Source organism: Panthera onca, chromosome D4 (assembly GCF_046562875.1).
Source record: "Panthera onca isolate mPanOnc1 chromosome D4, mPanOnc1 haplotype 2, whole genome shotgun sequence".
In the NCBI taxonomy this organism is placed as follows: Eukaryota; Metazoa; Chordata; class Mammalia; order Carnivora; family Felidae; genus Panthera; species Panthera onca.
The window spans coordinates 58,125,640-58,150,447 of NC_138351.1; the positions used below are offsets into that span (position 1 = coordinate 58,125,640).

The following is a 24,808-nucleotide window of genomic DNA, read 5'->3' on the forward strand; positions in this document are numbered from 1 at the left end:
GAAAACGTCCGACTGCGCCCGAGTTCCCTTTTAGTCTCTAACCCTTCCTTTTTTCGGCCGGGGGTCAGGGCGGAGCCGGTTCCCCAGAATGCCCGCCCCGAGGGGGTGAGGAGGCAGCAGGGACGTCCCCTCTATTTGCATAGCTCCCGGGACGTGGTGCGCAGCTTCTATGCCATTTCCGCGTCAAAGGAAACTCCAAATCCCGAATGCCTCAGGGGTAGGCACGTCACTTCCGTTGTGTTGGAAGTTGCGGAGAATCGAGTCTTGGGGGCTGGTGTGGTTTGACAGCGACGGGTCCGGAGTTGTGGACAGGTGGAGGGGTGAGCTTTTGTGTTTTTGTCCATCCTTCCCGTAGATACCCGGTATGGAGCTGGCATTGGACTTGGGTGACCAGGAGCTGCTGGACTTCCTGCTAGAAGAAAGCGGAGATTTGGGGGCAGAGCAGCCGCTTTCCGAGGTGGGTGGGAGCTGTGAGTCGGGTTGGCGCGGGGCGGGCGGGAGGTTGCGGGGAGGACGTCAATGAGGCAGGAGGTAGTGATAGGTCAAGGCTTGTTCCTTTGAACCCTGTGCAGACACTGAATGAATGGGAGGTAGAGGATTTCCTGATCTCCCTGCTGAGTCCCCCAACGTCGTTGAACGTTTTCAGCTCCTCTGATTCCTGTCTTGTCCACCATGATCACACCTACTCTCTCCCACAGCAACATGTCTCTATAGATGTAGGTGAGTCTGAAATAAATGAAGTTTAGGGGGAGGGGAGGATTCGTAGGCCTGGCTTTTTATATTTTCCCTTTTGCAGATGGTGGGAAGTATGGAAAAGAGGGGGCCCAGACGACTCCACTCCATGTGGAGGAGCCGGCGGAACAGGTACTTGACTTGATTTACCGCGGGATTATGCCCACATTGCACATTCCTTTCTGACACCCCCTTGCAACTCTGCTACCCACCTCCTGGTAACCCCAGGGGATTGCTAGGCTGATACTGACAGATGAGGAGAAGAGGCTGTTGGAGAAGGAGGGGCTTACTCTGCCTGGGACACTTCCTCTTACTAAGGTAAGACTCCCATTGGTGGAGTGAAGGCTGGAGGTGGGGGTTGTGAGTCCTAAGTAGGCTGGTTCTGTTAATTTTATATCAGGAAGGACTGAGATTAGAAAATTTAGCAAATTTGTTGCTAATAGGAAGCTGGAGCCTGTAGTTAATATGGTGGATGCAGAGCCACATCCTGGTTTTGTGAGGCTTTCACAAATTTTGGTGTTCTCTTTTTAAAAATTTTTTAAGTTAAAATATTTTTTTAACGTTCATCTTTTTGAGAGAGAGACAGGGTATGAGCAGGGGAGGGGCAGAGAGAGAGAGGGAGACACAGAATCTGAAGCAGGCTCCAGGCTCTGAGCTGTCAGCACAGAACGCGATGCGGGGCTTGAACTCATGAACCGCGAGATCATGACCTTGAAGTCAGACATCCAACTGACTGAGCCACCCAGGTGCCCCTCTTTTTATTAAAGTTTTTCAAAGTTTATTTTTGAGAGAGAGAGAGAGAGAGAGAGAGAGAGCGAGCGCGCGTGCTTGCTTGAGTGTGTGGGGGAGGGGCAGAGAGAGAGAGGGAGACGCAGAATCCCAAGCAGGCTTCTGGCTCCCAGCTGTTAGCACAGAGCCCACAAGATCATGACCTGCACCATTTAACCAACTGAGCCACCCAGGCGCCACCCCCCCCCCCCCCCGCTTTTTTAAAAGTTTATTTATTTTGAGAGAGAAAAAACCAGCAGGGGAGGGGCAGAGAAAGGGGGTGACAGAGGATCTGAAGCAGGCTCTGTGCTGACAGCAGAGAGCCCGACATGGGGCTCTAACTCCTAAACCATGAGATCGTGACCTGAGCCTAAATCAGATGCTTAACTGAGGGAGCCACCCAGCTGCCCCTTGGTGTTCTCTTTAACAGAGAAGAATTCAAAACCATCAGTGCAACATTAGTATAGGGACCTGGAAAGGACTGTACAAGCAAGGGGCCCTGACACTTAGATTTCACTGGCTTCAGGGTAACCCACTGATAGCTGAATGGCAGAATTAAGTTTTAGAATTCATCCAGAATTCCTCAAGGCTGGATGAAGTAGTATAGTGAGAATAATTGTAAAATCCCAAGTTTTAAGTTTTAAGTGATGAGGGTCAACTTTATAAGCACAGTACCATAGTACTGTTGTGAAATCAACATTCATTGATAGAAAGGTTGGGTTTTAATTTCTTAAAAAAATTGTTTTTTAATTTATTTTTTGTGGGGGAGGGGAAGAGAGAAAGGGAGAAAGAAAATCCCAAGTAGGCTCCATGCTGTCAGTGCAGAGCCCGTTTCGGAGCTCTGACTCACAAACTGTGACATCATGACCTGATGGAGCCACCCAGCTTCCCTGAGAATTTTAATTTCTTAAAAGTACAAGAAGAGTTGAGATGACTAAGAAAGTGAGTGGGGTTTGAAGGCTCTATCAATGGAGGTGTTGCCTCTAGAAGGGCAGTGACCATCTTGCTCTCCTTTATACCCCCAGAGCACGTTTTAGTGTCTAGTTTTGAACCTATGTTTGACATATATTAAGAAGATGCAGTCCATCCTGAGGGAAGATGATGAGTTAAATTTTGCCCAGATTTTTTTTTTAACTCTGAAGAAACAGTAAATGCCTTAAAACAGTTAAAGACTGTTCATTCTCTCTGGTCTCGGAGGTAGATCCTAGGTAAGTCCAGTTGATAGAAACTATAGAGACAGATGTTGGCTTAGTATAAGGAAGATCTTTTTTTTAATTAATTGTTAAAAATGGTCTGGCTTGTGAGGGCATTAACCCTGGGTCTTCAGAGGCATTCAGACAGAAGCCAAGTGCCTATTGGCCAGGGAAGCTGTAGAAGGGATTCCTGCATTGAAAAGACTGAACTTAGTTGCCTTCCAACTCTTTGGTCCAATGTTCCTCTGATGAGATCTCTTTTCCCTGTCTTCTCTTAGATGGAGGAACAAATTTTGACACGAGTGCGGAGGAAGATTAGAAACAAAAAGTCTGCTCAAGAGAGCCGCAGGAAGAAGCGGCTGTATATGGGAGGCTTAGAAAGCAGGTACAAAAGGGAGAGGGATCCAAGGGGTGGGAACAGAGGTAGTTGGAAGTGTTGGGGTTCAAAGATGGGGGGATACAGGCCATGTCCTCATATCCTGTTATTCCCTCAGAGTCTTGAAATATACAGCCCAGAATCTGGAGCTACAGAACAAAGTACAGCTCCTGGAGGCACAGAATTCGTAAGCAACTCTCTAACATCAGTTCCTTCTTCCTCCCGTTTTATGCTGTTGTACTCTTTCCCTTGCTCCACACTGGATTTCTCACTAGGCAGCGCCCACATGCAAGGTCTGGTGCTTGCCCTTAAGTGGATGATTCCAAGCAGCTCATAGTAACAGGGAACAAATTCACAAGTAACTAAGGATAAGTATCCAAAAAGAGAGAGGAAGGAGTAAGAAAGACCCTGTGGGACAGATCACATTTGATAGTAGGTAAGATTCTGGGGTGGGGATAGGGGGCATTCTAGGCAGAAAGAACACAGCATAGTTCAGTCTGGCTGGAACCTTAACATAGGGAAGTTGAGCCAGAAGGTAGAGAACATAGAATGCCTGGTGAGGATTATGTGCATAGCTGATCAGGCAGTGTAGAACCACTGAATGTATCTGCAAAGGAGTTTAAGTCTGGGCAGGACGGAAAGGGGCTTATTTTTTGTCCAAAATCAAAATGTTCTTTTTTTTTTTTTTTTTTTTTTTTTTTTTTTTTTTTTTAAGAGAGAGTGTGAGTGGGGGAGAGGGGCAGAGGGAGAGAATCTTAAGCAGGCTCCATGCTCAGTATGGAGCCTAACATGGGACTTGATCCTACACCCTGGTATCATGACCTGAGCCGAAACCAAGAGCTGGACACCCAAACGAGCCACCTAGGTGCCCCAGAAAGGTGTTATTTAATGAGGAATTTCAGGCATTTTGTCCACAGAGAGGAAGAGGTCATTTGCAAAATAGGACAAAAAGCAAAAGGGACAATTTGGTGCAGATGGAGGAGTGGACTTAACAAGGAGGGTTTCATTGTATCTCAGGGTGCCCAGCCAGGGGCTGCTCATGGTCTCCCCCCCACCCGCCCTCCTTCTAGGTCCCTTCTGGACCAGCTGAAGAGACTCCAGGCCATGGTGATTCAGATATCCAACAAAACCAGCAGCAGCAGCACCTGTGTCTTGGTGAGGATGGTGACGGCAGGAGAGATTCTTTTCTCAGGCAGCAGCCATAGGGGTACAACCTAGAGCTCTTCTTCATTTTCTTTTTCCTGTTCTCCAGGTCCTACTTTTTTCCTTCTGTCTCCTCATCCTACCTGCTATGTACTCCTCTGACACAAGGGGGAGCCTGCCAGCTGAGCATGGAGGTGAGAGGCTTGAGGATGCCATTAAAGAAGGGCTGGGGGAAAGCCTGGCCTGCCCTTGAAGAGTCTTTGTTTCCTTAGTGTTGTCCCGCCAGCTTCGTGCCCTCTCCAGCGAGGACCCTCACCAGCTGGAGCTGCCTGCCCTGCAGTCAGAGGTACCAAAGGACAGCTCAGACCAGGAGCTCCAGGCTCTCGGCAACTCTTGCTGTCTGCTGAGACAGATGCCTCAGGCTCCTGGTGCCGAGTCTGCCTTGACATTGCCACTTCCTGTCCCCTCCCCAAAGTCCCCCTGCTCAGGTCCAGTCCTTCCCCTGCCCGCAAACTTCACAAGAGAAGGGGGATGGCTCCCTACTCACAGCCCTACATCTGTTATCTTACAGGGCAGATATTCAGGCTAGATGTGAGGATATGGGGGGGGGGGGGGGGGAGCTAAGCCAGAGCCCAGAGTTCCTAGTCTGTGTCCAAATGAAAGGAATGGGAGAGGGCTAGCCTGAGCCCCCGTGTCCTGTCAGGAAGGCTGGGAGTTCAAACACATCACACTTCACTGGCTTTCTGGGTCTTTTATTTGTACCCATGTATGTCTGCCACCCCATGAATGGGCCTGGGGGAGTCAACTAACCTCCTCAATCATTTCATGCAGTGAGGGGATTGGGTGAGGGAAGAAATAAATAAGCGATTCTGACTCCTGGGTCACCCTCAACCCCTCTTTACTGGCGCGATTGGGTAGGGAGGAGGGTAGGGTCATGATTGTCTTGGTGGCTCAGGGCTGCAGGAGATTGGTGGGGTGAGGGGTGAAGAGGAAAGGCCAGGCTGGAGGCTGGGCTGTTAGAGCCTCTCTCCGACAGTTCAGAGAGTTCACTTTGGGTTTGCCATGGCTTCCTTTGGTCCAAGTTTAGGCCCTGTGCTTAGTCCTGTGCCCTGTTCGGCTATCGGCCTGGAGGCCTTTTTATGCTGCTGCTGCTGCAGGGCCAGCTGCATGGCCCAGATGCTCAGCGGCCGCATGTAGGCCAGTGAGCGGAATACCCGCTGCTGGCAGTATGCTTCAGGGGTCTGGAAGGCCAGGCCCAGGCGCTCCCACACAGTTCGGTAGCAGCCTTCAGCTGTCTGGAAACCTTCCCAAGTCAGGCCCTGTAGGAAGAGATGTCAGTCACATTACTTGGCAATCCCTGAGTAGCCACTTCAGCTGGACAGATGGAGACAGTAGGGTCTCTCCCCTCAGGGAGTTTCCAGCTTGTGGTAGAAACAAACGTGATCCGTAGGCAGAAGACTGAGGCAGGATATGGAAGGCATGCCAGGGAAAAGGGAGAGGTCTTCCAGATGGGTCAGGCCCTACAGAGGTCTGATGGCTGATCAAGTTTGCCAGCCCAAGGTACAGATGGTGGAGAGATGGAAAGGGAGTGTATTACCTCCTGGATCATGGTGGCTGCCAACCCATAGACCACACCCACCCAGACTTCATCAGACTGGACACTGGATCTGTCAGGAACACCATGGGGCTGCATCCCATTCACAGCCCCCATGGCTCCTCCTGCAAAGGCCCGGACATTGAACTCGAAGATGGTTTGGAGAGCACAGACCACGTGAGGGGTAGGAAATACCTAGAGGGGTAAAGGCAGAGACACGCTTCCTTAAATTTGCTTCCCACCTCCAGAAAAAAAACAACTTTCTCTCTGGCTCCTCTTCCTAGTCTTTCTCACCTCAGTGTCTCCTTCTCCTAGACCACTGGCCCTCAGGAACCACTGGCCAGCACACTGGTCAGACATGATGCTACAGGACTGAGGTGGAGGGCTGCAATCATAGTTGTAATAGCGGCCTGGAGTACAGGAAGACAAAATAAGGCTCCTTGTGTCCCCGTAGCTGCCTTAGGTCTCCTTAGGCTCATCCAACTCACCATTCCATAGTAGTCTCTCATAGGCTTCTTGACCTCGTCTAAGGATGGAAGAAAACTTATCCTGGACATCCTGTGCCCCACATAGGACAGCCATCTGAACCATCACAGCCACAGCTGCCAGCCACAGTCCTCCACAGTAAGCACTGATCAGGGACACGGATTTGGAGGTCAGACTGGCAGCTCCAGCCACTCCCATGCATAACAAGCAACGAGTCATTCTTCCTTGAGCCCACAATTCTTTGGTGCCCAGTTCCCCACCTCAGGTACCCTAGAAGTCCCTACTCTCCAACCTGGGGCCTGTGGTGACCCATCCATCATAGGTCTGGTCTGCATAGCCTCCATTCTCAATGAGTCCATCTTGGTCCTTGTCAAACTTCATTTCAGACTCCATCACGGCCTAGAGAGGGACCAAGATACTGAAGACCTAGATGGATACTAAGGAGCGACACAATAGCCAGCTGGGTTCTCCCCAAACACCAGTCATGCCCTTGGCACACTGGCCACTGCCCATGCATGTCTTACCAGACATACAGGCCACATGTCTCTCAGGAAGCCCTGGTCACCCGTCAGGTAATAGTCTCGGTAAACCTGCAGCACAAACTTCAGGTTTAGGTCCTTCCAGTCAGCGGTATCGTGGACCACATATGCATTGACCCGGAGCCATGGCTCGTCATCTGTGGGAGGGGAGGAAACCTGACTGATTTGCATTGGTGGGTTGGGTAGAGGGTACAAAAGTTGAGGGAGGGAAGCAAACTCTGGGCTGGAGGAATTTTTACCTGGGTCTCCAATATCATGGGGGATGACGTTCCTCCTTTTCACAGGTGCCATTACCCCACTCATCAGGTATTGTCGCCGTGTCAGGTCCTCCCTGAGCGTGGCCAGAGCTGGCAGAGCAGACATACAATTGGGGGCGGGGGTAGTGAATGGGCAGACTTGAGGTGGGGCACAGAACTGTTTGTGACCCTAGAGGGGAACCAGTAAGCAGGACGCGGACATGTTGGGTAGAGAGGAGGAAGGAGACAATCTCAGGGACCAAAAAGATTCACGGGTGTGGGGGGCTAAAAGGGCAGAAGGGGAACAAAAGGGACCCATACCCATGTCATACTGCAGGCTGAGCTCGAGTTTGGGCCAGAGCATGACGAGGGCGAATGAAGCATAAAAGTGGACATCATATGTGTTGTACATGCGATATTCCTGGCCTGGAGGAAGGAGGGAGACACACTGTCTCCAGAAGTCCTGCTTCCCTTCCAAGTCCCTCCCTAGCTTGTCCGTGAGCTGGGGATGGGGCACTGTCATACTCCACACCCGCCACTTAACCCCCTCATTCCAACCAATCCCCTGGGGGAGGCAAAACCCACCATCCTGCCTTCTGGCAGGGCACTAACTGGCCCCATGGATTCGGCCTGCTGTACTGCAGTCCACCACCAGCCTGTACCTTCAAGGTAGCCAAATCGACCATACTCCTGGAGGATGGGGCGGAGCTGACACATGCTTCCCACCAGCTCCTCTGGTAAGGAGTCTTCAGGAACCTCCAGCCATACTGTGCCTCCATCAGCCAGGAAGTATAGTTCATTGAACAGCGCAGATTTGTACCAGGCAGGCAAGGATCTGGGGAGTCAGGAGGAGGGAATGCTCTAATGAATGTGGACCTCCAAGGAAGGGAAGGATTTTGGAGTTCTGCAGAGTGGGGGGGCACCAAGTGAATCCCAGCCCAACTCTGCAGACTGTGGTGGGTGGAGATTGAACCAAGGAGTCCCATTTGGAGTGTGAGTGCCCAGGAGAAGGGTAAGAGAGGCCCCATTCACACCTGTCGTCCAATACCGGGCTCTGCCAAGCTGAGATCTTCTCTTCCCAGTCTGTGTATCGGCACAATGCATAGTGGCTGAGGGTGGGAGCTGCATTACCATCGCGGCCAAAGAACCTTGTGTACCGTCTGGGATGGAAAGAAAGGGAAGGAATGAGAACTCGGGCTCCAGGTCAGAGCTCCAGCACCTCGGATCCCTGAATTCTTTTGATCCCTTCACCTGTAGTAGACCTGGCCCTTAGCTCCAAACATGATTCTGGGCATATCCCAAGCCAGCGAGAACTCCAGGCGGCACTGGCCTCGAGGTGGCAGCTTGCCCGTAACACACACAGCCCCAGCAATGCCTACTCCTTTCTGTGAGGGGGTGCTTTGGCCTGAGGGAAGCACAAGAGAAATTGGCATAGGCATCCTCTTCAGCCCCAAGGGTCCCTAATATGGGAATAAGGCCTATTCATGACCAGGGCTCTCACCCCTCCTCCCAAGACAGGGACAACCTCTCTTCCCACCACCTCCCTATCAAACCCCGCCCCCGTCACCAGCAGGGGAGTCCAGCTGTCCATCTTGAAGTAGGTCTTGCCACACCTGCTGCCCAGTGCTGTCAGGGTCAAAGGCTGTGATGTGGGTTACCGTGGTATCCGCCTGTTAGGGGGCCAAAGACTGAGGGGAAGCTCCACAAGTATGCTGGCTTTGGACTAACTCTCCAGTTCCCATTATAATTCCCACCTCCAAGTTCCAGAGGCTTACAGGCTGTAGTGAGGATGGGATTCAGGAAATGAGGAAATGAAGAGACCCTGGCGGGATGGGGTAGGCTCAGGGGCCAGGCTGAGGGTAGGGGTTTGCGGACTAAGGTCTAGGGCGGGCTCTTCCATACCGTGAGTCGTGCAGCCACAGCCATCGTGTAGGGGTTTGGAAGGGTTGGATGATGCAGCAGCAGCCCCTGTACAGTCTCCCCATCACGCTCCAGATAGAAGGGCTCATTCCACAATCCCCCTGGGGCATCATCTCCACCCCCCAGTCCATTCCGCATGGAGAACATGATGGACACGTCCAGGGCTTCATCCCCTTCATTTTCCACATCCCACACAAAGACTCCTACAGGCAGGCTGCTGTCCTGGGAGCAAAAGATCAGACTCAGATGGTCCCAGTGTAGCGCCTCCTGGCCCCACTCCTCCGTACCAAGGACCTGGCTCAAATATTACTCCCTGCCCCCAGTAGACTCTCTTTTGTTTCCACTTGCATCTCCCCAGATTTCCAGCAGGCTGTCTTACCAACTGAGCGGAGATCCTGGAAAATCGGCACGATGTCTTTCACAGATCATGGAATTTCCAGCAGAGACAGATCTCAGGGAAGGGAGGGCAATGGAGGAAACATAGTGGGAGCCTCACCTGGTAGTCATGGGGCAAGATGGGTGTGATCTGGCGACAGGTAAGGGTGACATTCTGACCAGGAAGCTGATAGACAGTCCAGGCTCGGGGATAGAGGGCGTGGTAGAATGCAAAGTACCCACACAGGCCCCAGTTCCAGCTGCGTAGGACACTTGGGCGCTCCACAGACAGGACTTGCTGGTACACAGTCGTCCCTTCCCGACGCAAGCACACTGTGAACTAAACCAAGAAGGCAGATAGGCTGGATGGGGTAACCACAGGCACCTCAAACTAGTCTCCCGTCCCCTTTCAGAGCCTGCAGTGGTTATCATTGCACCACAGCCTCACTCATCCCCCAGACCTCTCCCCCAGTGGTGAGTCACCACCAAGTCCTGCCTCCTCTCTTCTCCCAGGCTTCCTCTCCCTTCTTACTATGGTGGTCTTAGCACCCTCACCATTTCTGCTTTTATGCTCTGCCTCTTGCCATCTGGTATCAGAGGATCTTTCTTACAGGCAAATCCAGACATGTTAGTCTGTGCTTATATTTCAGTGACTCCCCATGGCCCTCAGGCTAAAGTCTAAATTCTTCTTCCTGGCTTTGAGGGCCCTTCTTGATCTGGCCTCTCCCTGCCTATCAGACTCATTACTGTTCAAGCACTTATATTCTGGTCATATTGAATACTCACTGTTTCTTGAACACACTAACTACATTTCCTCCTCCATGCCTTGGCTCCTGCTCATTCTCCATGTGGTGAAACCTCTCATCCTTCAAGGCCTAGGTCAAATGCCATCTCCTCTCCGCAAGCAGTGAGTCATTCTCCTGTGTGTCCCCCTACCCCTCTAGTTTAGCATGTTATAATGGTTTTGTTTACATTCTGACTCCCTGACTGCTCTGTGGGTTCTTTGAAGGCAGGGCCCTCTCCAGGTCACTGAGGTCCCCCTCTCCAATTATGACTCCACATCAGAGACAGGCAGAGTTGGCACGTGTAGGGAGAGCATGAGGAAAGTCTAGAGCAATGTCCCTTTTTTCTCAGCGTACTATCTATCCCTCTTATTTTGGTTCTTAGGTGGTCTCACAGTCTCCATTTTCTCAAAGTCCTATTGCCCTAAAAAAATTTAAGCTTTTGGAGTATATGGGCTATAAGGGGTTAATCTCTCTTCCCTTGCTTCAAAGTATGCCTGACAAATTTTAATGTATGTATACAATAATTTATGTTGTTGGAAGTGGCTAAGACTATGGGCTTTGAACCACAGCGAGAGCTGGTTCTGGATCCCAGAGCTTCCATTTACCAACCATGTGACCTTGGGCATGTTACTAAATCTCTTTGGATCTCAGTTTCCTTATCTATAAAATGGGTGTAATAATGGTTCTTACCTTGTAGGACTGTCTTTAAATATTAAATACCATACAAAATGCATAGCACAATCTCTAGTACATGTTAAGCATGCAATAATTACTTTAACTCGAGTCACGATTCCGGAAGGCACTTCCCCTCAGGATACCTAATGGATGAGCCAGAGAGGAAGCTTGGGGCATTGGGTAGGGTTGGTAAACCTGAACTAGGAAGGGCATTGTCATTAATTGGACTCAAGGTCTGCTAGTCATTTTTTCTTTGAAGATGAGCTGAAAGCTGGAAGCATCCCTCAGACAGGAAATGGGAATGTGGTGGACAACTGCACATATAAGGTTGCTGGAGAGAGATGATGAAAGGTAGACTAGATGCCTCTGGCAACCGAAGGTCCAGATGTGATGAAGGAACAGAGGGAAAAGAAATGAAGCTTCAGAAAAGGGAAAAAAGGAGATCTATGCCTGAGACAGGAGGGACTTCCCAGGCCCTCAGCCAGGGAGACCACCAGAGGAGTGATCACCAGCAGAGGAGCTGACCTCTAGCTGAAGGCTAGCCAATCAGGGTGAAGAGTAGGTACCCTACACATCTTTTTTCCCCATGCATTTATAAACTTTTGGGTTTGTTTTCCCTTCTGGTACTACTGAATGTTCTTTTAACCAGGTTAAGGGATCTGGAAATTCCCTGCTCCCCCTGGCTGGGGACTGGCTGAGCTAGTGGAGCTGGGGCAGCAAAGTAGGTAGGAGCCATTTACTAGAGAAATAGAGGGCATGAAGGTGCTGGGGCTGTTTACTCTTTTAAGAAACATGTGCTCTGGGAGTATCTCATTCCTAGTATATCCTAGCACAAGGGTGGGCACATGGGAAGCATCGTGAAAATACTTATTGGACTGAATCATGTGCACATCTAATTTCTACATCCTACACTGGCCAAGAGGCTTTTCCTGGTCTGGGGTACTGTCCTGGACTCTCCTTCACCTGCTGGTTCTTACTTGGTCAGCAATGACTGTCTGGTGCTGGTACATTCCAGGATTGAGCTGCCAACGACAGAACTGGCCTCTCCAACCTCGAGTGATAGTGCCTCCCCCGATGCCACCCAAAGGACAACCTAGAGATAGAATCAGGATGGTTAGTGGGACATGGGGAGAGGAAAAGAAGCCCATTCCTCACTTTCTAGACTGTAAAGATGAGTTCCTCTAAAAACCCTGGGGATATCAGATCAACACACTGTATGCTTTAAACTTACACAGTGTTTTATGTCAAGTATAGCTCAGTAAAGCTGGAGGAAAAAAAAACCCCAGGGAAAGGGGCTGTGCAACTTGCAAAAACTGGACGCCTCTTGCCTAGCTCTGCAGTAGACCCAGAGGCTGGGCCCTCTCTGTGCAGAGCAGAGGTAGACTCACCATAGATCTGTCTCAGGGGTACACAATTGATGAGGTCAATGAAAGGTGTTTTCTTCTCCACCTGGGTCTTCCGGTACCACCACTGCAAATACCTGAGGAGCAAGAGGCAGTGTGAGTGGAAGAGGCAGTGGGCGGTATCTCCTGGGCTGCAATCCCCTGCCTCTCTCTGGTCACCCAGTTGTAACTTCCCGTTACATGGCTGCCAAGGACCGTTCCCTTCACTTCCAAATCTCTCTTCCTTTCCACTTCTCTACAGTTCAAGGTCCCCTACTCTTCTCAGTCACCCCAGCTTACAGGATGGGACTATCTTTGTTTCTCCTCTTTATTCTCAGGAGCTTCTGACCATGCCTCACCTGTAACTCCACTACCACTGCTTGGCTTTAGTTCAGGAGCTTTGCCTGAGGTGCTGAGAGGGCCGGTTTTGTTTCCCTGACTACACCCCCCCACCCACCATGGGAACAGTCTGTTGGGATAACTTTCTTCTTCTTCTTCTTCTTCTTCTTCTTCTTCTTCTTTTTTTCTAGAGGGTGGGGAGGAGCAGAGAGAAAGGGGGAGAGAGAATCCCAGGCAGGCTCCACACTCAGCACAGAGCCCAACATGGGGCTGGATCCCACAACCCTGGGATCATGACCTGAGCCAAAACCAAGAGTTGGATGCTCAACCTATTGAGCCACCAAAACGCCCCACTTTCTTCTTTTTATTTTTTTTTTATTTAAAAAAAAAATTTTTTTTTTTTAACGTTTATTCATTTTTGAGAGAGAGACAGAGCGTTAGCAGGGGAGGGGCAGAGAGAGAGGGAGACACAGAATCCAAAGCAGGCTCCAGGCTCGGAGCTGTCAGCACAGAGCCCGACGCAGGGCTCGAACTCACGAACCGTGAGATCATGACCTGAGCCGCACACTTAACCAACTGAGCCACCCAGGCGCACCACTTTCTTCTTTTTAAAGTGACTATTTTTCTTCCTGATTGTGAAAGATGAAAATTTGTACAGTATACTAGATGGAAGAGGAAAAAATGCCACCTATAGACAACCAGTGTTTACATTTTGGGGCATAACCTTTTAAGTCTTCTTTAAAACTTCAGCATTTAAATAGTAAGGTTTCTGAGTTTGCTCTCTCATAGTATCCTAGTAAAGCCTAAAAATCCCTACCTGGGGATTTCCTGGTCTTGTCATAGCTCTGTATCCAATAAGAAAATGGTTCTGTTTGGGATTCAAGGCGCCGACATTGGTTTCAGCCTCTCTTCCAATCTTAAGTCCTACAGATTCCCATTCAGAGTGGGTCATCACTAAGCAACCCTTGTCCCACCAGACTCTCCCAATTCTATTCTCCTCCCTAGCCAGCCATTTTTTACCTATTGTTCAAAGCACACCACTTGTAACTATGTAATTGGGTAAACAACTCCTCTAAGCCTCAGTTTCCTTATCTACAAAATGGGGTACCTCCTGCCCTGCCTATTTCATGGAATGGTTGAAAGAGCAAATAACATGATAAATAGGAAAGCCATAGGGTACCTGTGTCAGGTATTACTGTTACTTGCACATACACTATCTGAACTCCCAATCAGATGCTGTCTTGTTCTTTCAGTGTTTCTCACACGAGTCTGACACACTTTTAAATTTCTTGGGGAAAGGGATAGTGACAAAGACTAGCTGATCATTACCACAGCTTTAAGCACAGGGCAGGGCACATGGTCTGAAGTCTGTAAATTATTTGCTGAATTTACCAGTGAATGTACAAACAGTGGGGCACTACACAGGTGAACATGAAGAGGAGCAAGGGGAGGAGAAATGTGATTAGAGAATAGGGAGGGTACATTCTGGGAGAAGGGGGAAGAGGGGGGGAAGGAGGAAGACAAAGGATGAGATGATGGGAAAGCAGAAGGTCCTCTTTGCCAGTTTAGAGGAAACTGGACTTTGAAACTAGAGGCCATAAAGGAATGGAGAAGGGAGGGAGGTTACAGCAGGGATTAGGGCAGTGAGGGAGAAATGCAAGATCTGAAGGTAAGCCTAACAAAAGAGTATCTGGTGTAGAACAAGCACTCAGTAAACATGTATTGAATGAATGGACTCAGGCTGGAAGGGAGAGCAATCAAAACTGAGTCACCACAATGAGGCCAAGAGAACTCTGGCTTGCTGCATGCAACTCCTGATCAGCAAACCTCCAGTTTGGTCTCCTCTTAGGGTTCATCTCTCATTCCCCTAATTTAGCAGCTGGCCATTCCTGACCCATTTGGCCTTCTCCCTTATTTCAGCCCCAATTTAAGAATTATTCACAATTAATTGTTCCTTGTTTCACTCCTGCTTTCTCCTCAGTGCAGGACCTCATCCCATTCCAAAAGCCCCATGACAATGATCTCCACCCTATCCTGGCATGTGGAGCCAAGGTTCAGGGGGCTGAACACAGCTTCAGGCCTCTGACTCAGCTCACACTTAGGGGCTGAGGGGCTAGGAGGCCTACCCGTTCTTGATCTCAGTGTCCTACCACATGCATCCCATTGTGCTTCTCTCAGTACTCTAGCCCTCAGATCTTATTTTGACCCAGAGCTCTGGGGGTCAGAGTTGGGCTGAGTCAGTTTCTGAAGTAACCTGGAGGGATGATTGTTCTTTAGTACAGGCCACCCACAGGAACTAGCAGAGGAGCCAGATACCCAGGCAGCGTCAGGCCCTTCCCACTGCTTAGGGCTGGACTGGGGTAAGGTAAATGTGCTCCCAACCCAGCCCTACAGCACTGACTGAAAGGGAAGGGTCCCCTACTTTAGAGGCTGTTAGAGCTGGGTTTTCTAACCTTTATTCCGCCATCCCCAGCTTGTGTTTACTTTGTGGATTGACTCAGAATGACCTAAGGGTGATGCTTTCTGTCCTCATATCCACCTGTTCCTGTTAATAGGTCTTGGCTTCTCATCACTAGCTTCTGAACTCCGTGGGGATCTGTAAGGATCTAAAGGAGTTCTACAGCTCAGGATAAGCTCGTGGGGTGTCTGCAACCCTTGGGGGAAGGGGTACCAGAGCAGGCCTTGGAAGACTATATTACTTAGAGCTCTAGGGACACTTATGGCAGTGCCTCTCCGGCCAGAGATCTCTGCTTTTTGTATCAGGGATTGTCTATCTCAGAATAAAGTGAACAGCACACCCCTCTCCTTAGGGTGAGAGCCGGCAGGCTGTCACCCACTCCCTGGAGCTAAAGCTTGAAAGAAACCAATGGGTGTTGGGACTGTAATGTGGTGTGCCTTTTAAATGAGGCAGACAGAACACCCCAGTTACTCGGGAATCAGGTTGAGAATTCGCCCCTTTGGAATAAGGAATAAAACAACATTGTGTCTGTACCATAGTAGACAAGACTATCCTTTCCCGCCTTGCTACAAAGTATAGCAAATGCCAAAGGGAAGTCTTTGGAAAAGGAGTGAGATGGAGCCTAAATGGGAAAGGATGACTGCAGGCCCAAGATATTCCTGCTCTTTCCTACTAGAAAGACAAGTTTCTGGGAGGAAGGGGGTTGCAGAGATGTGACCCAGTCTCACCGGCGCTCCAAACCACAGGCTTAGAATATGTTGGGGGTAAGGGCCAACTGACTGGAACAAGGCACCCACCTGCTTTCTCACCCTTTCTCACCTCTGCTGGAAATCTTGTGCTGGAACAAAGTGAAACCTAAAGTACTCTAGGCAATGGGATCTACTCACCGCAAGCCCATGCCCAGATGCTTTATCAGGTTGCTCAGGGAGATGTTGTTGGCATTAAAGGGTTTCCTCTTCTCTGCAAACTCATGAGCCAGGCAGATGCGCCAGCCAAAGGGAGGCACCTGGTAGCCCTTAGCTTTGCCTTCATAAGAAGCCATCAGTTGCCCACAGTCCTGCGGATTGCTGCAGCCCGGCTCACTTAGGGGCCGATTGTCTTCAGGGCTGTCGCAGTCTGTAACCTGCCCAGCCTCAGTGCCTCCAGCATTATCAGGGCAATAAACCTGTGGATCCCCTTTGGCACAGCTAGTCTGCTCCGAGGCTGGGACTCCGGTTCCCATGTTCTCAGGATCCTGGGTCCCCACGGCCTCGATGGTCCCGGGTCCCAAGTCTTTGGGTACAAAGTATCTCTCTAGGCAAGTCCAGATGCGGGCGGCGGTGGTTGTTAGGTGTCGTCTCGGAAGGCCAGGCGCTGGGGAAAGCCGAGGTGAGCTAGTGTTTCCGTGGAGCCTGGGAGCTGTTGCTGCAGCGGCGTTGGCGGCGACAGCAATAAAGCCGCCTCGGGCTCCCCCTCGGTCGTCTCTCTGGGTCCTGGGAGGGAAGGATCGGGTCTCGTCGTCATTGGGCCGCGGTGATTAGTTTGCCCAGCCAAAGGGCGACTGAGCCCGCGGAAAGGGGAGGAGCCCCGGGGGCCAGCCCGCAAGGAACCGCCCCCGGGACCGGCCTGGGAGCTTGCGGCCGCCTGAGCCCCGTCTCCGGGCCGTGGCGCCAGGCCCCACCCCGCCCTGGGTAGGGCGCCGGGTCCCGCCGGTTGGCGTCTGGGACAGCGCCTGCGCCCGGGTGCCAGCCTGTGGGAAGGTGACCCAAGGCGGCGGGACAACCCGAGCCCCTTCCGGTCCGATCAGCCGGGCGTTTCCGGTCGGAAGGCGCTCGGTGGGGAAGGGGGGCTGAAGGGAAGTCCCGCCTCTGCCGCGGACGCCGCCACGCACTTGGCCCGGTCGTGGAGAGGCGGGCAGGTGAGGGCCTCGGTGTGCCGAGACCCGGTATTCGACCGTGTGAGGTGCCCGGGCTAAAGGCACGAGGTGACGGGCGGTCGTGGCGTTGGGCTGGGACCTGGAGCCTGGAGGGAGGTTGGGGAGGCTGGTTTGGGGGTTCGGGAGGTAGGGGGACTAACTCGGTACTGAGAAGGGCGGGGGTCTGGAACCCAGAGAGACGTCCTCCCCCTACTGGGTCAGCTGCCACCCGTACTTGCCATCCACTTTCCCGCACCCCAAAGCCAGGCGCTTCACTTAGACACCGTGCTGGTGGCCGCTGTTCTCCTCTGTCCTGGCCCCAAGGTTCTCTGCAGACGCCCCTCCCTGCCATGGTACTGACCTCTGACCCCCCTTGTTTCCTTTTAGATCTGATTCCGGAGCTGCCATGATTGAAGTGGTAGCAGAGCTGAGCCGAGGTCCTGTGTTTCTGGCGGGGGAGGCGCTGGAGTGTGTGGTGACAGTCACCAACCCCCTACCCCCCACGGCCACTTCTGCATCCAGGTGGGGATGCACATACTGAAGGAGGTGGTTCTTCTGGGAGGAAGCCTGGTTTCTATGGTGCTAAGCCAGAGCTCAGATTGTCCTGTAGCACACCACCACCTTCTTGCTCATTGCGCTCTCATTTTAGGAAAGGGCTGTTGAACTGAACGTGTGGTTGACAGAGCCCTCCACCCTCCCTTCCCCCCTTCCCCCCTTCCCCATTTCCATTTTACCCACAGTATACTTCTTTTTAATGGATTCTCTTTGAGGTTCAGGATTCCCCGATCCCTAAGACAGACAGCCACTTCACCATGTTGGTCTCCTCAGATGGTGTGGGGGGGTGGGGGGAGTTTGGGAGAGCATTTGTGAGGTCAGGAGCTCCCCTCTGATGCTTTATTTTCTTCTTCCCATAGTGAGGCTTTGGCCTGGGCCAGTGCCCAAATCCACTGCCAGTTCCATGCCAGTGAGAGTCGAGTAGCACTACCTCCCCCTGACGCCAGTCAGCCAGACGTCCAGCCTGAGAGCCAGACTGTCTTTCTACCACACCGAGGTTAAAGATGGGCATTTGCCTTTGGAAGGGGGTGGAGTCATTGTCACCTGAGAGTGAATTTGTTAAGTTGTTCTAGTGGATCCTTATAGTTTCTGTCATATTGGGGATGTTGGGGAATGTAATTGTTGTTTTGGGGGTATATGACTGTTTCTGTCTTACAACAAGAAAATAAGGGTAGCTTGCTTTGGGCTGCCCCCACTTGCTGTGCTAGTTTCACCTAGTACTAGACAGTGGGTCATTTTTTTTTAATTTTTTTTTTTTAACGTTTGTTTATTTTTGAGACAGAGAGACAGAGCATGAGCAGGGGAGGGTCAGAGAGAGAGGGAGACACAGAATCTGAAACAGGCTCCAGGCTCTGAGCGGTCAGCACACAGCCCGACGCGGGGCTCAAACTCACGGACCGCGAGATCATGACCTGAGCCGAAGTCGGATGCTTAACCGACTGAGCCACCCAGGCGCCCCTAGACAGTGGGTCATTAAATTGCAGTCTTTCTTATCTCTTTCAGGTGAGAGGGGTCAGTGTATCCTTTCCACTCCACCAAAAATCCTTTTCTGTGATCTGAGGCTAGATCCTGGAGAGTCCAAATCATGTGAGTGCCTATCTCTTTCCCACCCCTGGATTGCCTTCTAAGGCTCCTGGAGGGAGGACTTCTCTGGTTGCCTCTGGCTGGCCTGACTACTACTTCCCAACCAGACTCCTACAGTGAAGTGCTGCCCATAGAGGGACCACCCTCCTTTCGGGGTCAGTCAGTCAAGTATGTCTACAAACTGACCATTGGATGCCAGCGTGTCAACTCACCCATCACTTTACTCAGGGTCCCTCTGAGGGTTCTTGTGCTGACAGGTAAGTAAGGATTCCCGGAGGGAAGGGCTGGGGAAGAGCCTCACCAAAGCAGAAATGATCTGTAGAGGGCCTGCGAGGGGGGCTGGAGGGAAGCTTCCTGGTCTTAGTAAAGGTGCAAGTTGGGGGGTGGGGGGCGGTTTCTGGAGACTAGGTTGAAATGTGTACCTGGGATGTGGCTCCCCTTACCTTCAGCCATCACAGGTTGGAGTCTGAAACCCTAACCTCTACTGTCTATTCCCTCCTAGCACTACCTTTCCATCTCTTCTCTCTGTAGGCCTTCAAGATATCCGGTTTCCCCAGGATGAGGCTGTAGCCCCATCTAGTCCATTCTTGGAGGAGGATGAAGGTGGGAAGAAGGATTCATGGCTAGCAGAGCTGGCTGGGGAGCGTCTCATGGCTGCCACATCCTGCCGCAGCCTCCGTGAGAATCCTTTCACAATTGTCCTCCCCCATACCCCCATATTATTACTGTCTCTGACAGATTTTCCTAATTGCCATATGCTTCTTGAGGATTCACTGATACTCATCCCACATTATAAAGAAAAACCCCACCTTGGCCTCCGGCTCCCAGCCCTTGGTACTCCCCAGTGTGGACTCCAGGCTCATAGTGTCCCATTCTTCCCAGATCTATACAATATCAGTGATGGCCGAGGAAAAGTTGGGACATTTGGCATCTTCAAATCTGTATACAGACTCGGCGAGGATGTGGTGGGGACCTTAAACTTAGGGGAAGGAACTGTAGCTTGTTTGCAGGTGAGAAGGAAAGGGGATTTTGGGGTGCTGGGCCTGGAGGGCTAGGGAGGAAGGAGGAAGGGCCTACATTAAGAGGGGTGGTATGTAGAAGTGAATAGTGTGGTCACCCAGGGTCCTTTTGGTAAAATAGCTTGAGATTGGGCTCAAGCTTCTCACCTAGAGTCCTTATTTTCAAGTGCCTGCTAGCAGCTACTTCTCTTCTTGCTCCCAGTTTTCAGTAAGTTTACAGACTGAGGAACGTGTACAGCCTGAATACCAGAGGCGCCGCAGGACAGGGGGTATCCCCTCTGTCTCTCATGTGACTCATGCCCGGCACCAGGAGTCCTGCCTACATACAACCAGAACCAGCTTCTCCCTCCCCATCCCTCTCAGCTCCACCCCAGGCTTCTGCACAGCCATTGGTGAGACCCAGACCATCATCGGCGGGGGGGGGGGGGGGGGGGGGGAGTAAAATGCTGTATTTAGGTAGAGTGTAATGGGTTCTGATTCCTAACAAACTCCTGGACATACCCACACCCAGCCTCCGACATGTAACACTTTCTCAGACATTCAGTCTGTTTCCTAGATGCACTAACTTCTAAATTCTTAAGAGCTTTACAGATGTCCTTCACTACCCCTACCCACTGAGACCCTATGATGCACTGATCTCTGATTCCCCAGCGTGTTTACTTTAATCTACCAAGTCTTGACTGTTCCACACTTAGATTATTAGATGCTTGACCTTGCTATCCTGTTGACATGTTTCTGGTTAACACTGGATTTCTTTAGAGAAATCCCTGATCCTAGCCCTGTGACTTCTTCTCTTCTTCCTGAATACCACTTTTTTTCCCTCCATTTGCTAACCATATCCTGCGTTGGTTTTTACTCCTGCCTTCTTTTTTTTTTTTTTTTTTTTTTTTTTTTTATTATTTATTTATTTATTTTTTTTTTTTTAATTTTTTTTTTTCAACGTTTATTTTTTTATTTTTGGGACAGAGAGAGACAGAGCATGAACGGGGGAGGGACAGAGAGAGAGGGAGACACAGAATCGGAAACAGGCTCCAGGCTCCGAGCCATCAGCCCAGAGCCCGACGCGGGGCTCGAACTCACGGACCGTGAGATCGTGACCTGGCTGAAGTCGGACGCTTAACCGACTGCGCCACCCAGGCGCCCCTTTACTCCTGCCTTCTAATGCCTCCCCACCTTTGTCTGTTTTTTTCCACAGTGTCCCTGAAGTGGAGATTGCATTTTGAATTTGTAACATCGCGAGAACCAGGTTTGGTGCTCCTACCTCCCTTGGAACAGCCTGAGCCTGTCACCTGGACAGGGCCTGAGCAAGTGCCCGTAGACACCTTCAGCTGGGACCTTCCAATCAAGGTGCTGCCCACAAGCCCTACCCTGGCCTCATATGCAGCCCCAGGCCCCAGCACCAGCACCATAACCATCTGAAACTGACTCACCACGACGCTATCTTTCTTCAGGATACTGAGAACTCAGCACCTGGACTCTATAGTAGGGCCCATTTTCCCCACCTGGCTCCAGTGGCATGGACAATGAGAGGCAGGCTTTTAGCTGTAGCATTAATTTATTTATTCAGAATAAATTGGCAGCTGCTAGTGGTTTCCCTGGAAGTGGCAGCAGCAGTGGGCAGTTAGCGGAAGGGTGATCGGTTGAGTTTAGTTGGAGTGGGGAGCAGGGGCCCCAGGGGCAGGGGTGTTGGCTGAGCCCCATTCGGGGTCAGGCCCTCCCCCTTTGCAGGGCAGCCGAGGGTCAGATTTTTGCACCAGGGAGAATTGACAGGTTCCTGCCTCCTGACGTACCTCACATCCCGCGGGGAAGTCGATGGGATGCTGAGACCTGGGGAAGCAAAGCATGGGAAAGGAGTCAGCATGGTGAAGGCCCCCTTTATCCCTGCCCTACTTTCCTTCTCTGCCAGCATTCTTCCCATGTCTTTAGTGCCCTCTTGTTCCCTGTGTCTAAGCCCTGGCCTGCCATATATGGATTTTTTCGTTTCATAGCAGAAATATTTTCCCTCCAGACCGCCCCCTACATCCCTCACTTCGTAGCCTGCAGGCTTCTCTCTTTCTCTCACTCTTGTTGGCACCTTCAGGTTCAGCCAGCCTCATACCTCTATTCTGTTCATTTTCCCACCACAACAGTCTGGTTATACCCTGGCAGTCTGTGGTCACTCACGTGTCACAGCAGCCCACACCGACGGGATGCAGACAGGTACAATGGAAACAGTCCTTGCGGAGCCAAGACTCACCCAGGGTAAAATATTTCCCTTCATAGTGGCAGGGGGCTAGGGAAGAACAGGAGATGTTAGTGTGTGTGGGAGTGGTAGTGGCAGACAAAAATCACTTGTGGTCTGCAGTGGGAGAAAGTAAGTACACATCACCTCCATATTTAGTCTCTCCAATTTCCGAGCTGGAGGGAGTCTGGGTTTTCTGACAGAAGATCATCTCTAAGCCCCCCTCATCCCAACTCCCTCTGTCCTCGGCCTTTCCAAATACCTCCCCCAGCTTTACCTTGAGCTTGAAAGTAGCACTTGCTGTGGACTCCTGGCTGCTGGAGGAGCAGAGATATCACCAAGCAGATGATCCCCCAGCTTCCCAGGACTCCCTTCGCCTGTCCAGACCAGAGCATCATTAGGGTCATTCCTGCAGCACAGCCCTCTCGATCCCTTCTTGGCCTCTGTTCAGACTACTCTGGTCTTGTCTCTTTGGCTTTTCTTTGTTTTTCTCCTTGAGTCTTAGTTTCTGTCTTTCTCCCCTGGGCTCCTGTCTCACACCATCTCCTTGCCCTCTGCTCTCACAGGCTTGGGATGTTTATAAAGTGAGGACCCTGGCCCCCTGCTGAGCAGAGCTGGAAAAGCTGTAACTCTGTTTCCTGAGGTGAGGGCATGAAAACAAGAGGTCTAGCTTTAACAAGCTGTGAGAGCTGATTCATGCCCCGGCACAGCGAGGGGGAGGGAGGTGGCCATGGAAGGGGCACTGACTGGGCACTTCCCCAGCAAGGAGGTGGGAGGGGTAAGGGCCCCCAGGTGGTCCCCACATCTCTTCCCTGACCTGGAGAGGAGGAAGCATTCCCCCCCACCCCCAACACACACATACACACCAGGGGTGTGTGTGCTGGGATCCTTGCCTGGACCGGAGGGAGGCATTTCCTGGGGATGGCTAATCCTGCGCTCCAGCCAAACCCAGGAGCTGCAGTAGGGTGCGACAGCCAGAGGCTCCGGGAGAGCGAACCGACACCTGGAGTGGAGAATGTTTCTCTCAGACCCTAGGGCAGAGTCTCCCTGAAGTATGCTAGAGATGTGGGTGCTCCTCCGAGATGAGGAGGTGGGTGTCTCTTTTGCACAAGCCTACCGGGGATGCGCTTTCCATTGCTCGGTACCCCCAAACGTACGGCACATGCAAGATCTTCCCTTATCTGGGGACAGTTCTTTTAAAGAGGGACATCTCTAAATACTCTACTGGTATGAGTCACTCCGGTTTCACAGAGGTGCCCCTGTTTCCTCTAAGAACGAGAATTGAGGAGTCCTCGATGTCCTCTTTTGGGTTTCCTGCAGGCTCTGGAGAACCCCAAGATGGGTGATTAAGACTGTAGGTTATAGAGTCAGACTACTTGGATTCAGATCCTGATTCCACTTAAGAGCTGTGTGACCTTGGGCAAGCTACTTCAACTCTCTAGGCCCTTTTCCTTATCTTTAAATTGGGATAGTAATGCTAACTCAGGGTTGTTGTGAGGCTTTAAATGAGATGATGCGGGTAATGCTTTTAGCACTGTCCCTGGCACATGAGCCTCAGGAAATGGTAGCTGCTGTGGTTGGTGCGAAAGCTCAGATAAAATGGGGAGACATTCCTTTGTTTGAATGGTATTGAGCAGCTCTGCACAGCTGAGGACTTCTGTCGGGGGCTGCTATCTCCTATCACAGACTTCTGCCCTTTGTGCATTCGTGCTCCATGTCACCCTTACTACCTCTGGTTTGAGAAAAAAGTGTTGGGGGTAAACCCACTTTTCCTAGGTCAGTCAGTACCCTCACTTCTGCCCTGGGAGAAGGTGTCACTTTCTCATCCTTCCAGGTAACATTGGGACCCCTGCTTTTCTCATTAGGATTTTGATCCATTTCTTCCCATCCCCGCTCATGTGAACTCTCAAGTTCTCCTATTTGACCACTCTAATGCCAGCCATCTCTTTGGTACTAATGACACCTTTCTTTCACTTTGCCACACTCCAAAGACCTTTTTCTAGCTGTTCCTTTCCTGTCTGGAGGGCCACTTTGACCTTCTGTTTTTCCTTCTAAGTCTCCAGTCCATTTTACTGCAAGAGTCTCATTCCCTGCCACCCAGTGGATCGGATACAACTACTTCTGGCTGACCTTTTTAGAGGGCCACCCTGCCTCTCTCCTCTTCATTCAGAAACAACTTCGTCTGTCCACCTCAGATTCCCTATCTGTCCTCTTCCAAGTAAATGGCTTAAGTGGATGGAGATGCCGACTATATGTACCACATGTTCACCCTAGTCAGGTCTGATACCTTTTCTATTTCAGAGGAGTGCCAAGAGAAAAAAGAAAATTCATGGTTGAGGCTGGGTGCCTTGATGCAGGCTGGTGTCTGGGAAACATGACCCTGGACTGCTCTCTTGGCTGGAGCAGGTGGATTAGGAGTCCTTTCTAGCACAAGGGCCCAGAAATCTTGTCAGTGGTCAGTAGCTCTGCTGCTACCTTTCTGGGGAAGGGGGGCCTGCTGATACCCTGGAAATCTGGGGCACAGAAAGCCTTTTGCTCCTGCAACCTGGAGCCGACCCAGTAGGGGGCAGACACGACTGGGGAGCTAGGAAGCTTAAAGGTGGTGATGATGCCGGCAGGCAAAGGGGGCCCAGTAGGGATTGGTGTGTGTGTGAGGTAATGGGGACAGAAGTGGGGGCCGCCTATAATGAAGATGAGGTAGGCATATGGGCAGGAGTAGGGGGCTTCTTTCTAGAAAGAAAGCCTGGGGCTGAGTCGGGATCCTTCTCACAGAATTTGGGGGAGGGGGGCGTGTCGGGGAGGTGTTGGTTGAATCCACTTGCATTCCTGTTGGTGTGCACGTTCTTGTGTGCGTCTCTATAGCTGCTTGGGCCCCGAGGCCACGCTTGTGGTTGCTGTGTGTATGCTTATGTGTAGAAGAGGTCAGTGGTTAGGGCCCAACTCTGATTCCTGGGGCCGCGGCCGTTGGGAATGCCAGTTGCGGGGAGGGGGGGGGCGCGGCCAGTAGGGGGTGATTGGCGCGCGCGCGCGGGGAC

At 51.4% G+C, this 24,808-nt stretch overlaps 4 protein-coding genes across 5 annotated transcripts; 2 read left to right on the forward strand and 2 right to left on the reverse strand.

Moving 5' to 3' along the window:
• Nucleotides 1–165: 165 nt before the first annotated feature.
• CREB3 (cAMP responsive element binding protein 3) lies at nt 166–5,085 on the forward strand. The gene is made up of 9 exons (XM_060609360.3): nt 166–457; nt 573–720; nt 797–864; nt 961–1,050; nt 2,972–3,078; nt 3,188–3,256; nt 4,140–4,224; nt 4,322–4,406; nt 4,485–5,085. The coding sequence occupies exons 1-9, from the start codon at nt 365–367 to the stop codon at nt 4,799–4,801; spliced, it is 1,062 nt and encodes a 353-aa protein (XP_060465343.3). The 5' UTR covers nt 166–364; the 3' UTR covers nt 4,802–5,085.
• On the reverse strand, nt 4,949–17,338 carry GBA2 (glucosylceramidase beta 2). 2 transcript variants are annotated; one of them, XM_060609349.3, is made up of 18 exons: nt 17,257–17,338; nt 15,889–16,473; nt 12,211–12,302; nt 11,800–11,915; nt 9,484–9,702; nt 8,970–9,209; nt 8,635–8,737; nt 8,319–8,472; nt 8,102–8,227; nt 7,730–7,902; nt 7,389–7,493; nt 7,071–7,178; nt 6,817–6,968; nt 6,585–6,691; nt 6,295–6,437; nt 6,101–6,216; nt 5,810–6,001; nt 4,949–5,531 (listed from the first exon to the last, which is right to left on the reverse strand). In XM_060609349.3, the coding sequence occupies exons 1-18, from the start codon at nt 17,301–17,303 to the stop codon at nt 5,259–5,261; spliced, it is 3,051 nt and encodes a 1,016-aa protein (XP_060465332.2). In that variant the 5' UTR covers nt 17,304–17,338; the 3' UTR covers nt 4,949–5,258. The 2 variants fall into 2 exon arrangements, with proteins under 2 accessions (XP_060465332.2, XP_078292829.2); XM_078436703.2 differs by lacking the exon at nt 17,257–17,338 and adding an exon at nt 17,135–17,209.
• RGP1 (RGP1 partner of RAB6A GEF complex) lies at nt 17,302–21,153 on the forward strand. Its single transcript, XM_078436707.1, has 8 exons — nt 17,302–17,417; nt 17,810–17,946; nt 18,453–18,536; nt 18,641–18,790; nt 19,065–19,211; nt 19,416–19,543; nt 19,755–19,944; nt 20,748–21,153. The coding sequence occupies exons 1-8, from the start codon at nt 17,302–17,304 to the stop codon at nt 20,969–20,971; spliced, it is 1,176 nt and encodes a 391-aa protein (XP_078292833.1). The 3' UTR covers nt 20,972–21,153.
• Nucleotides 21,089–24,570, reverse strand: MSMP (microseminoprotein, prostate associated). Its single transcript, XM_078436708.1, has 4 exons — nt 24,061–24,570; nt 22,051–22,776; nt 21,716–21,824; nt 21,089–21,379 (listed from the first exon to the last, which is right to left on the reverse strand). The coding sequence occupies exons 2-4, from the start codon at nt 22,178–22,180 to the stop codon at nt 21,199–21,201; spliced, it is 420 nt and encodes a 139-aa protein (XP_078292834.1). The 5' UTR covers nt 22,181–22,776; nt 24,061–24,570; the 3' UTR covers nt 21,089–21,198.
• Between the last annotated feature and the right edge of the window lie 238 nt (nt 24,571–24,808).